Raw genomic sequence first — 14,150 nt, 5'->3', positions numbered from 1 at the left:
TAATTGAAGTGGTTTGTTTTCAAAACAGGCCACATGAGAAATGCACCGATCTGGACTTTTTGTGTGATTCTGAACTGGACGCTTTTGATTGAAATCGTTCCGGGGGGGAGGGAGGTTGGCAATAAATACGATGGGAATAAATATTCATGACCCTAATAAGAGCGAAAGCGGTTTGGGGTTTTGATCTTTGGTACGGTCTCTGGCTACCAACCAGGTAATATTGTTGGCACATGGGTTATATTGTTCATGTGTTGAAACAGTAGCAATTTGGCAAAGCGATGCTGTAAAACTGCCAAGTCTGTGGTAAAAGCTGAGTAAAAGGTCCAAACTGCTTTAAATGCATTTCCATTACGCCCGTTTAGTATGTTCACAGTAATCTTGCAGCATCTTCAACCGACTCTAGTCTACTAAGTTTCAAACGGCTGAGTGCTCACTTGCGATTTAAGAGATTTTAAACCTGTCATATCCTTGGATATTTAAGTACGTTACATGAAGACGCATTCGAGAGCCTTGTGAACGGCCGACAGTTGAAACACGCGTCATATACATCAGATATTCGTCATTTCTTTTCAAAAGTTGTCTGAATAACGAATTTATTGGCCGATATTGGCACTTGACGTTAGTCAAATGTACACGTGGTGCCAAAGAATGTGTGTGCGCGGTGACGTGAAAACGAGGCTAGGTAACTAAAATCTTGACGAAAATGTCGCTGTCAGTGAGAAAGGTATTTCCTGGCGATCGATAAAAATAAATTATTTCATCTGCTCTCGCGTAATGACGTCTTTGAAACAGGAGAAGTGAGACACAATAATCAAAAGATACTCTATGCTTCCGTCCACACCTTGGCTTAAGGTGCTTCAGCACTGAAAGAAGCTCTAGTTTATCAAAGATTCTCTGCAAAACACGACATTGAACAGCCTGCGGTGGGCACGTTTTTTTCCTGACAAAAAAACCAAAAAACCTACATATCCTGTCTTTGAAATTACGTATAAAATACCTTTGTTGAAGGAACTTGATGTATGTTTTGATTCCGGATTTCAGCTGTTTTGCATCGACCATTATAGCTATTTTTAATAAGCTTCCGTCGGGTTGTGGGGTGATACTGATTATGACGGGGGTAACCTCCACCTTCCCCCCTCTTCCCGATAAACGATGTTTCCCTAATACTGCACATTCCCATGCGCTCTCATACAAACTACCCAAATAGGGTTGAATATCTCAACGCTGCATATGCATGGGCCTTAGTTTGTGGCTGTCTCTGCGGCGAGTCTCGAGTTTCCCTTCATCATAACTGTTTGAGACGTAACATTGATTATGCGCATAACTTAATTTAATAGCCTAGCGAGACGTTGACAGATGGGGGAGAAAATGCCTCGATATTGGAGGTGAAAGTTACTCCAACGAAATGTTTTGACCCGGTGAATAATGAATATATATTTTTATCCAATTACCTTTTTGAGGCTGGATAGTTCGAGGTCTCGGTATGCGTCGCTCGTTGTGCGTAAAAAGACGAACGTGGTAAGCCACGGAAGGCGTTTGTAATTTGATTGGCTTACAACGTTCGTTCGATTGTTAGAATAGCCCTTTGCATTCCAGTGTGTGTCAACTGTATCTCAAACAGACTGTGACTTAATTGCCCTTAACCTTGAAGCATACGTATTGACATTTGGCTTGAATCTGATATTGAAAACAATCGCGGTAACCAAAATGATCCACATGTAATCCCCGACGCGAATCGTAAACAAAATTATCGGTTTCTACAACGCAATACACGCGTTCTTACAGCTATTTCATGAGAGGAGAAGTGCATCGCGGAATGCGTTAGGATCGTAAGTGGCTTTCTTCCATCAACGCGTTCCAAGTGGATGATTATGGCCACAGGAATTTCGACCAGACATTTTTGGAAGGATGCCATCGCATTCGCCTCGAGGACTTGGCGCAATCTTCGCTTTATGACGTATGCGCGTGCAGATAAATAGCTCATATATTGTACCAGAGATCCATTTAACGCATTGAATTTTATGTACAAGCCTCGTTTCCGCGTGCCACGCTGTGCATGACACCGCCTATGTCCCGATAAGTGCGTCTTATGGTTTTGCTAAGTAAAGTGTATTATGTAGTATTGATGCTAGCTACAAAAGTTTTATTTGTGTGAATATTAGCTAGGCCATGCAGTTAACCGCATACAATATGCACGTGCAGTTTTGATTTAATACTTCTTTGACTAAAAATGACGGCCTATTTTCAGAGACGCACCGTCTGAAAAGTTGTGTTCAATTCGTAGGCTTTAGTGGCGGCATTGCACATTATGAAATGCTTTCCATATTAATTAACGGGGTTTTATCGCACCGATAGCAACTGTTCGATAGAAACAAGGTTAGTTTAGGCCATAACAGCAACACGGAACAATAATATGGGGATGATCTCCTCTGAGCTACAACAGGTATGCCGAGCCTTTCAACTCGATAATGCTCACGGGAAACGAATATCGGCCTTAACGCGGTTTATATTGTTACAAAATGGTTGCACGTCAAATCTCCATCGTTACCATCATGACTCGGCAACCCCTCATCAGGAAAGGACGTGGGAATGCAACAGTGAATCAACAATGCAAATATTTGCTCGATGTAATTGAGCTGGCCATATGTCTACGTCTAATCACTTCTATAATCACACGACATGCGGTCACACAGTGCGCGCGCGATGCTATTAATAACGAACGCACAAAGCGCTTTGTGTATCGTTTTGTCTCGTGGACGTCTCTGGAAAATTCGCCTACTTCAAAGATTACCTCAATTTGATATATTGCGCACGTATTGAGCGCGACGTGAGCCAAAGGACCCCTAAGGTGATGATGACACGATCGTGTTTTGAATTCCAATCGGACGCTATGGTGACCGGATATGAAAGCGTTGGGTTCCTTTGCGATCCGAATGTCGAGAGCAATATATTGCGGAAATTGGTTTGTTTTTCTGGCTGAGCATCAAAAATATGCAACTACGATACGATGATAATAAATGTGATGTTTTTAGATCAATCTTTATAAATGCTACGTCACATAAGCGTCACCCTTTAGACTTATTATTATCAAAGAAGGTGGTCTCTTTGATAATTAAAGGTCTTTTACTACGTCGAATATAAATTCACCCTTGGAATTCAAGTGAAATTCGCAATATCGAAAAGTGATAAATTGTAGTATTAATTAGTTGTAGTATTATTTAATTGATCTTGGCTTATAGAACCACCCTGTGTAAAAACCGATGGATGTAATGCAATGTTAGTTACTCGATGCAATGTAACTTTATACGTACTCTCATCTACAGAATTGTCGTAAAAATTGCTGGAATGTACGAACTCATTGACTAACAAATATGCAGTCAACAATCCCACAGATGGGTATTTTTTTTACATGTGAAGAGATATAGGGTCATTGAACTAGTGGTTACATAAATAATAAATAGTTTTGAATATCGAAATTGTTAATTAAAAACTGATGTACTGCATGCATAAAAGATATGTTGCGACTTCAATATGCAGATAGTTTAGAGATATAATAATGGTTATAATCATTAGCTAAAGTATCTTAATTGTTCTCCATGCATGCAAGCTGCCAAATATTCCTTTAGACTTTTTAGAGATTTGTGGATATATCTTGGAGATTTTTATGGATCTTTGGTGATTTTTGGGGGATTCGTAGGGATTTAACAGCATGCGTTTCTCCCAGAATAAAATTGATTGTACTATGTTGGATACAGCAAAGTTAACAGACGTCCTTATTGCGCAATAGTTGGCAGAACGGTGTTATAAAGATTGCCACTATATTCACAAACAGTTACTATACATAGTTCAGCAAGTCAAAATCGGAATTTGCTTTAAAAAGGTTCACTTTATAATAATAATAATAATAACATTGTGAATATTTATAGTCCACGCCATAAGACGATTGGAGATTTTTTAGGCGAGGAATGCTTACAAAGTGCAAGGAGGTGTAAGTTCAACGAGCTTTAAAAATAGACAGGACTGAGGACTCGAGATGATCTGAACAAAACAGGAACTTGAACAATGTTGAACATGAATCATATCGATACCACAGAATAAGGAAATCGTCGATGCTGCATGTTAGGCAATGCCAATGACCTGACATGAATGACACCGTATTCTTCAAGGTGTATACACGCCCACATTAGGATCAACACATGCACTTGGGATCGTGTATTTCGAAACACGCGCACCCATTTTAAAAGTCAGGTGATATCCAGGGAGGAGATCACGCATGTATACATAGCTTTACAATCCTGTTAACTCTCGAGTCACGCCATTGTAATCCAATAACATAAAAAGCAACGTAAATGAAATGGCTGTGACGATTTCTCAATAGATAATCAATGCACGTCTATCATTACGAAGGATCCATACCAGAAATAACTTGGAAGTCCCATGCAAAGAAATTTCACATTTATTTTCAAGTGTGCTCTGAGTGGAGAATGAAAATATTCGTTGCAATTACATCTGTTAGCTTGTAAAAGACAATCTGAACTAATATATAACTCCCGTTCCTAGTACTTATGTACAACAAACATGACATTCAGTCACATGCATCTAAAAGAAACTGAGATAGTATAAAATGCCTACCATGCATATATATATAAACATATATATCTCATTGTTATTAGAACGATAAGGTTTTCTCTATATCTTTTCTATATTCGTATGCGATAGCATATGCGTCTTTGTTGGTATTGTTGTGAACAGAACGTTTTTCATGTGACGCATATATGAGGTGAGATGAACAATGTGTCGACATGACTGAGTCGAATGCGTGATGGAATCTGTTTCAAAACAACCCAAAGGAATGCGGTTGTATGCCGAGACAGACATCGACTTGCACTCACAAATCGTCGCTGAAATATCAGCTGTTATGACCTCTTGATATCAAAAACAACACGCCTAATAGGAAAATCTAATTATATGTGGTATTATGTTCCTTGTACGAACGTCTTTATGATATTTTTTTACAATCTTTTTTTTATATTTCTTATGGCAGGGCATGACAAAGTGCTTGTTGAATCGCCCATGTTTTGAGGTGTGTCTATAGTCACATACGATAAAAAAGCATTTTTCATTTACCTTACGCTTCTTAAATCTCACGAGGTACAACATAAGGTTGTACATGTGTATTGTTTATTTATTTCCAACGGATAATTGGCAAAATTATTCAAGTCTTGATTTGGTTAAACCCAGCATCCAAGATTGAGTTTTTTCAGATGTGTTCAACTTGTAGAAACTGACCCGCGAACATTCATAACCGCGGATAAGCGAGGCGAACATTATTTGAATTACTATTGGGAAGAAAGTTGAAGGTCACGGGGGCAATCATTAAACGAATTGCGCAATATTCTGCTTTAATTTAATTACCCTTTATTTAAACACACGCCGCAAGAATTCAGATACTTGGTAAATGTTGCCTAATGGAAAATATTGCTTTGCCCCGGTGTAAAGAGTGGGTAATTATAGAAATATATACAAAAGATTATGATTAAGCACGGCTTCCGTGTCTTCTAAGTCTTCTCTAATATGGAAAACGATTTGGATTTCTGATTTCTCACTATGAAGAACGCTAATAAAAGCGACGTGACCACAATCACACAACAATCCAATGTAGCCCTATTTCCACTCAGAAAGACGGAAGAAAGCGTCACATCCGCGAGGTGTTTCTTTGTTGGCCGACCACGATGGGCGGTCAGCACGCAAGGCTCATCTTATCATTTCGAAATATCCTGTCGCACATTGTGTGCGATTATGTTTAAATGGTTTAAGATGACGGTAAACGATGACGTTTACCTTTTTGGTCGCCGTTCAATATTTGACCTACCGTCGCAAATTTGCGACCTCATTTTATTTGGCTGGCAAAGCACCAGATTCCTGTCACGTGATTGTGTCAAAAAATAAACCGCAGAATACTCCCAGGTGTTGCGCAATTTTATTCCTGGTATTTGGCGCCGCCTTATTGATGTCGGAGAGATGGACACATCATGTTTAAAGGTGGACTTATAGAGGAGCATAGTTCAGAGCGTGGGTTGTGCCAATCCCAAAAAATCCGCACACCTCGCCAGGGAAATCCCTAATAATTCCTTAAAAAATCCCTGAAGACAGGCAAATTCTTTCTCGAAAAGCCTATTATAACTGCGACGTGTAACCCCTCAATTCGACCATCCTTCTGAACAATTCTTCTCTCCTATAATTCCAAACAGGATAGAAATCCAGCACATTGCTGGCTGCACCTGAAACACCGGACAGCCTTGTCTATACGTACGGTGCCATCTCTCGAGTACAACTGAAATTAACCCCGCAAACCGCCTACGCCGTGAAGGGGGAAGAAATAATGATCTTTTTTGCAGGCATGGGAAATCACGATGATTAACGCACACATATTTTAGCAACGAGTTTCGAATGTCATTTCGTGATACGAAAATAGCGACGGAGAATTAAGAGCAGGAACTATTCCAGCACATTCACACCAACGCAACAAGTCGCGTGATTTATTAACGAGATTCGGCGTGTAATTATCAAGTTTATCAATGCGGAAAAATGTTGGCACGTTCAAAATCTGATTGTCTAATAACACGTGGTGTGGATAAACACACAGAGTGACATTAGGAGAATTGATATGATATTTTTCTTTCGCAGAACTTATGTAAAAAAAACTGTGTAGTCTTAAAGTTTATCGATTAAGATCATCTTGTGTTTCATTTTTGTTTATAGAAAGAAAACAATTGTTACGAAATACACACTGTAAGGGTTGTTTTCAACTGTAGACGTATGTATACGCACGTAAAAGTTTTAAATCAAGCCCAATAACAATAAAGCATATTTTGATCCTAGACATGTGTTAATACACGACATAGGATTAAAATAGATATATTTCGATCCTTTTTCATCATCACCACCGTAGTAATCATTATATTATAATCATCATCATCATTTCTGATGAAATATAGGATCGAAATACAACCACTTTAAGTACACGTCAGTCTTGCGTAAGCCAAATAAATCTTGGATTCTGTTTCCCAATTTTTGTTTTATATTTATATTTTCCTGAGGGGATATTCACCTCAAGGTACAGGAATCCTCGAGGTACACGAACCTCGATTGAGTCGATTCCAATCCTCGACTTGGAAACTACTAAAGATCCATATAAAAATCCCGAAAGATCATTAAGAATTTTTGGAGGAATCTTCGTTAAATCCGTAAAAATCTCAAAATAGCCACAAATCCCAAAAGATTTTCGAAATCCCGAAGGGGTTTTATGCAGATGACTAATTCAACTCTCAATCTCACGGACATGAGCGTGCATGAAGAGAGATTCCTTTTAAAATTTGAACAAGCGTATTATACGACTTGACAGACATCATTACAATCATCACAACAACCCCATATCAGCGTTTAAGAAAGTCGTGCTTATTGTAGTTTGTTGCGACCTGTTTTGACAAGTACAGATAAGATTAAAATCAAAAAGCATCCATCAAAGGCCGCCTACACACAGGATATCCTGCAGGACAATCCTGGCAAATATTTCCCTATATTGAAAACATTATGAGTACGTAGAAAAAAAACCAAGCTGGCTTTTACTGCTGAAGGTCACGCAACAACCGCTTTTCGCTACGAAGGCACATTTGCAGAGTTCGATCAATTATGTCTGAGTTCTTGAAGAAGAGGTCGCCAAAAATAGAATAATTAGTCGTAAATGTATTTCCTATACGTAATATTATTGTGCTGCCCCAGACTATATTAGACCTATTATAGAGAAGATAATTCATAACACTTTCCATATAGTATGACTTCTGTTAGCCATCACAACACTTGACGGGCCGCAACCAAAATAATTAAATTTAGTCTCCAACAGAAGAAGCTCCAAGCCAAAATTTAAACAACTTCGTCCAGAAACATTGTCCCCTTCTACTACTTCGCCGAGAAAGGGGAAGTTCAACTCTTGCACGCAAGGGTTGGTTCATGGTGGGGACCGGGGGGGGGGGGTTGTGCACAGTTATTCAAACGTTGCAAATGTAGAAAAGGAGATGGGTAATAAATTACCAGGGCGTCCTAACAGAAATATGCCATTTTTTGCATTTGCCATGATTATACTTCGCTTTGTATATATGACTGTATGTGTCCTTCTGAGCATTGAAATATAACTTGATGTAATCACCCCCACGCCCCAAGGGTGCGCAACTCTCTTGCCAATCACACTCTATTATCAATATTACAAAATGGTTGTCTTCTAGCAAACTCTAAGCGTGCATAAGTTAAAGCTCAGTAATTGAATTTGCATGCAGCTGTGTTTGCAATAATTTCCGGAAAGCCTTCTCGAAAATTTCGGACATCCCATACATGAAATTTGAAATTCGAAAATTTAAGAAATTTAAAACTTTCGATTCCAGTTTGAAAAAAAAATTCGTCAAGTTGACGAAAAACAAACTCGTTGGAAAGAGAATAGCCGAAAATAAATATTATATGACTACTGCCATTGCAATAGTAATATAATTAATTAATATATAGATACATCGATCGTTCAAAATAGAGAAATGCTTTGCACAAAACGTTGGGCAAAACAGCGCTTCATTTTTCCTAATTAATGCTAATTCATTCGTTTTTTCTGCTTGCCACTATATGCTACTATATATATACACTCGCCTTCTGGACGTTTTAAAGATGAGGTACGCGTTTAACCCAAAATTTCAAAGATGATGTATGCTCAAAGTTAGCTTAGTTTCCATAACCTATCCACGGCCATAGCTAGACCTCTTAATTGGGAGGGTGGTTTCAAAAATAAATCAGTCGGGCATAAGGCAAAGATATCAATATACGACCCCCTTCCCCCATTTAAGCTTCTAGCTACAGCCCTGATGGTATCATTAAGAGCAACGCATCTGAGAGCACGTTTACATAGCTCATGCATGTAAACAAAACTCTAATCCCAGGCCACTTCAATTATCTTATCTTCAGGAGATAAGACAAACCAAGTTATTCTACTGAACAGGTGAACATTGACACGCACTGTAACCAGCTTTACCATATACAGTATGTAAATTTGTTAACCATAGCTGATAAAATCTAGTTAGACTGCTGGCCCCGCCTAGTACAAATTAAAATCAGGTGGGCCTGTCTATGGGCGTCTGACCGAATCTGATAATAAAAATTACCAGATCTGGTCACACACTGACTGTAACATGGTTTCATAATGGCACATGATATAGTAACCCTACCTTTCATGATAGGCCTTTGGTAAGTTTCGTAACCCGTTGGTTTTCTGATCTTCATTTTCGTGGCTGCGGACGGCGGGATAAGCGTAAGCTTTAAAAATACAAAATATTGTACTAAGGAAATACGAAGGTAAGACTGGAAACACATTTCAGCCTAAATAAGCAGAGTAAAGTAGTCCGCCATTTTGAGGGGACATGTCGCAGTGCTCGGAAGCTTTCGTCCAATGGACCTTTCTTATAATGACGTCAAACGCGGAAAGTCTGATGTTACGCGAAATTTGATTGGCGGCACAAAACTATCGAGCCAATCAAACTTCGTGTAACATCAGACTTTCCGCGTTTGACGTCATTATGAAAAAGGTCTATTGGATAATGCTTTTCTATGCTTTCTGAAGAACGAAGCTATGCTATTGGTTGGAACAAAAATGTGTTGTAAAGTTCAGCCGATGAAAATCATTCTTGCGAGGAGCTGCGACACTACCCGGGATTTATAGTGGCAGGAGTTCTTCATTCATTCAAACTGCTCTCTTACCTCTTTTCTTTAAAGAATCTTCAGCTTTTATATCCCCGGGAGTGTCAAAATGCACGTGTTTCTTTCCCCGGTCGGCCTTCCAATCCCGGGTCATCGGTACCGGGTGACGTTTACGAGGAAGAGGCGTGTCGAGTGGGGATGAAGTGTCCGACGACGAGACTGAGCTTGAAACCTGGGGGGAGGTCTGAGTACGAGAATTTCGAACGAGTTTTCTCTTCACGCCTAAAGAACGAATGATTTTTATAGAATAAGATCTCTGGAAAACTTCCTTCTGTGTTTTAGAGCGACTATTTTTGTTGAACGCTTCTCCTCGTACAAACCAGGTACTCTGAAATAGCGAAAGAGAACTGGCGCTAGTTCTCAAACATAAATCCATTTCTCAGTTGAAGCAATTCTAGAAATATATATTTCTAGAAATAAACTTTATTTCGGTTTCAAATTTAAGTCGGAGTTATGGTTCTCATAACTAAATATAATCACAAAATTTCGACTAGTTTCATAAAGAATAACAAAAGATATAATAGATGAAATACTGTAGAATGGATTTCTATTTCGACAACCCTCCTGGGGCCGGTTGTATCAAGCCTGTTCAGCTTAAACGGTAGATAAGTCAAATTTAAATAACACTCTTACATCTGTCTTGAATGAGTGAACTTGAATATTATGCACTAAATACGTAGTTGTAAACAGTATCTTTGTATTAAGGTTAAAAACATTTAGTTTGCTTGTTAAGTAAAACGATAGACTTGCTTTCTATTTTGAACTTAACCACCGTTTAAGCTAAACGGGTTTGATACAACCGGCCCCAGATCGCTAAGACCGCGATCATGCGATCGCTGCGATTGCGTCGATTCTGGTCGCAAAGTGACCACTCAGAGCCTGCCTGGATCTATGGAAAGCTCGGCGGCCCATGTTAGCGAGATACTTGATGTTAGTACCAAATCATCGTTAGCATTACCTGACGATTTTGAATTTTCGTCACGTAGTTTACCGTAGACGGTGGTTTTATAACTCGGTTGAGTTTTGTGCTCGACTGCAGCAGTGTAGTGAGGGTTTGAGGTCGCCACGCTATGGGAAACGTGCTGTCTTGGAACTTCGACAGACGATGTTTGGAGATTAGACTGTGGCAAAGTTTGTTGTGGGGGTATAACTGGGTACACTTGCGTTGTGGACATGCCTTGTGTGGTAGCGCCAGCAGTCGATGTATATGTGTGGTGAGGAGGGATGTTGGCAGGTTTTTCATACCTTAACTAGAGAAGGAACAGGATTTTATATAAAAACAAAATAAATGCACCTTGCCTAGGACGAACTGCAAAGAATAACGGAGCATTTGGAACATAGTTCTCGCAAATACGTGAACAATTCTCCTTTTGCTCCGCTATTTTTTATAGTTCATCCGAGGCTGACTATCTCATCGAACTAAGGTCTGTTCACATTTGCAATTTTAGTTGCGATTTTCCCCCTTTTATCCATGCAAATGAGCCAATATAGTCATGAATGCTCTAATGCATAACGGCCTTTATTTCACCATTCGTAACTTATTCACTTGTGCACCATTATTAAAAGTAACATCGCAGAGTTTAGACCCAGGTCACGTTGTCGTAATATTTTCCATTTTTCGGATTTGGGGGGAAACTTGGGACTTGCTTAGGATTTACAACAGAAGGCGCAGTGAAGGTCTTCATAATCAGAACTCATCACAGCCAGGTGTAGGATGAATCGATCATACCTGATATTCCACTAGCTGTTTTTGCATCTCCTCGAGATGTTGTAATCTTCGTTCGTCCCGTTGTTTTATTCCTTGTTCCAATTCTTGTTGCTGTTTTTCTTGCCAAGCTCGATTCTCGTGGCACTGGTTTTCAATCGCACCCAGTGTATTCATCAGATTCTTCATCTGGTCTTCGAAACCACTCGAAAACTTCAGAAAAACATAAAAGTTAATATTTGAGCTCATTCAGAAGCGGGCATTGCATGAACGAGGAAGGTGCTATATAGGGTTCTTAGTTGACACGTACCCAGGCACCTTCGAAGTTCTCGCGGCTTGATTGAAATGTATTCTAATCAGACACTCAACCGAGTTTCAAGCATGAATTTCATAGTACGAAATGCAAAAGTACCTGAACAGCGGTGTTGTTACTTGAAGTTTTATCTTGTGCTGCAACACCCAAATCTCGATTTTTTTTTTCTTCCGAGCGTACTACTCCTTGGTTTTCACCCACTGCCTTTTCTTGGATGATTTTTGGTTGGACAACTCTCCGTACGGCAGGGCAATGTTCTTGTCTGAAAGCATTTGAAAGTTGAAGGAAATGAGTCAAATATGGATATGTATGTGGAAATCAGATCCACATATACTCTGGACTCGGGTTTCCACTCGGAAAAATAACTGTATCCTCAAAGGACCTAAACATGCAAACAGGAGGTCTTCCATTCTGTTCAACCTTTAGTTATTCGACCACATCTTACCTTTTCCCAAGCATGTCTTTCATAGCCTTTCCTTTGTCAGATGCGCTGAAAGAAACAGCCTTCACCTCGCCTAAAATACAACCATGCATGCACCCATCAACTGACAGTAGCCCAACTGGAAATCGACGAGCGAAAAATTTCAGACAAAAATGAAATACTCTTTAATTGACGAAGCATGCATGCAAAAAACGCTGACAGTGCTGTGGATGTTGGCATAGATAATTCCTAAGTTGATCGTTCCAGTTTTATAGAGTTCATTTATTTGCCTCATGACATTTATTTTTGGCGCGAAATGGACTAGCTTCTTTTGGAAGCGATGGCGGCTTCGAGACCATGCTACAAATTTTTCGATTTAAACAACGCTAAATTGATTGTTAAAGACGCTATTTAAAAGAAAAGTAAACGAAAATATGCTGCTGGTGTAGTTATAGCGTTGACGCCAACGACACGGCGTGAGAAGCACAAAAAGGCTGAAAAGGTCAGGAAAAACCGTCGAAACAAAAGTCAAAACGAAAGTAAAATGTAACGTAAAATTAAGTATTCGGTTTGTTGTGTTTGAACAGGCGTACTTCGTGAATTACTGGTACATTGAATAGAGTAAAATTTGTAAGATATGCATTTTCTTGTTAGCAAAGGCCAGCAATATATTTGAAATACATCAGATGAATACCTTTTTGAGATTCAGCGACATATGAAATATTATTTGATGGTGCGCCTTGGCAGAGTCCAGCTCTCTTTATCTACAGGCAGATTAAAAAAGTAGAAATTCATTATACAAAATCCAGCCCAAAGAGCCAAGATGATGTCACAACTGTACACCAAATATTAAAATTACCTTAACAGGTTCTGTTGCTAGCTGACCCACAACTTCCCTTTCTGTTTGTTTTGAGACAAGTGACCCTTTTGATTGCCCTGTGCTAGTGTTTTTGCCTCCAGACACAGCTATTTCAGGTTTAATTTTAGAGTGTATTTCAACTGATTTTTCAGGAGATTTTTGAGATGTAGTTGCTGGAACACCAATGGTCTTGTTGCTATCTTCTGTTTTGGAATCTTTCAAATTTCTTTCTGCTTGGGTTTGTTCTGATTTACTGTTGTTCACAGATGACTCTTTAGAGGAAGGTGATGTATATTCTTGTAGGTATTTTATGACAACAGGTGTATCATTTAGTCTGCTCTTGTTGCCATCCACAACAAAAGGATCGGACTTTTGTGATGGCTGGGAAGAATATTTAATCACAGTTGGAACTGGTCCTATTGCCTGGATTGATGAATGCTCACCTGTCAAGGATGGAAATGATTATAATTCTACTACAACCTGTGCGTATTCCAGGAAGGTAATACACTCAAAAGGAGTTCAACATGCAGGTAGTACAAATCCTACATCATGTATTCTGATCTGTTGATTTGTATATGTCAGCTTTCCTTTCAGAAAATATTATCTCACATAATATAGGTGTGAGGTGTCTAGTTAATAGCAAGCATCTAAGCTTTTAGAGGGTTGCTATTATCAAAAACATAAGACATGCTTCAATCCTGTAGGATTTCATGTAACTCCCAATACATGAAATATCAGTTATATCATTATTGCTAATTAAACATTCCTCAATCCTCAGACTTCTAAATACCAGATATTAAGAACTTAATCCTTGATACTCTTTTTAAACTTTTACAGCAATTGTCTTGAAAGTGGTCAGCCAAAAAGATGCAGGTGATCATAGGTAGCCCAATGCGCTGCATTACGTACGTCACTTGGGTCACGTATATAGTATATAATAATATAAGGTTGGCAAGAATATTTTATTTTCAATATACATCGTTTAAATATGATCAAAATATTAACATCTATTCTATAAAATACGCCAAAAAAATAACAGCCCCTAAGTGTAGGGTAGTTT

The 14,150-nt window shown here is 39.0% G+C and overlaps 1 protein-coding gene across 2 annotated transcripts in view; it reads right to left on the bottom strand.

Annotated features, from left to right (window-relative positions):
* Positions 1-14,150, bottom strand: part of LOC114522119 (protein TALPID3-like) — a 51,749-nt gene that overhangs the window by 33,635 nt on the left and 3,964 nt on the right. For both annotated transcript variants that reach the window (XM_028542749.1, XM_028542750.1), the window contains 8 exons: positions 13,091-13,533; positions 12,926-12,995; positions 12,256-12,325; positions 11,910-12,072; positions 11,522-11,710; positions 10,751-11,042; positions 9,793-10,014; positions 9,264-9,351 (listed from right to left, as the gene is read on the bottom strand). In XM_028542749.1, coding sequence (XP_028398550.1) covers positions 9,264-9,351; positions 9,793-10,014; positions 10,751-11,042; positions 11,522-11,710; positions 11,910-12,072; positions 12,256-12,325; positions 12,926-12,995; positions 13,091-13,533 — 1,537 coding nt within the window. The remainder of the gene's footprint in view (positions 1-9,263; positions 9,352-9,792; positions 10,015-10,750; positions 11,043-11,521; positions 11,711-11,909; positions 12,073-12,255; positions 12,326-12,925; positions 12,996-13,090; positions 13,534-14,150) is intronic.

This window comes from Dendronephthya gigantea, unplaced genomic scaffold (genome assembly GCF_004324835.1).
Source record: "Dendronephthya gigantea isolate DGI-Jeju-01 unplaced genomic scaffold, DenGig_1.0 000022F, whole genome shotgun sequence".
In the NCBI taxonomy this organism is placed as follows: Eukaryota; Metazoa; Cnidaria; class Anthozoa; order Malacalcyonacea; family Nephtheidae; genus Dendronephthya; species Dendronephthya gigantea.
This window is presented reverse-complemented; position numbering and strand designations above follow the sequence as displayed.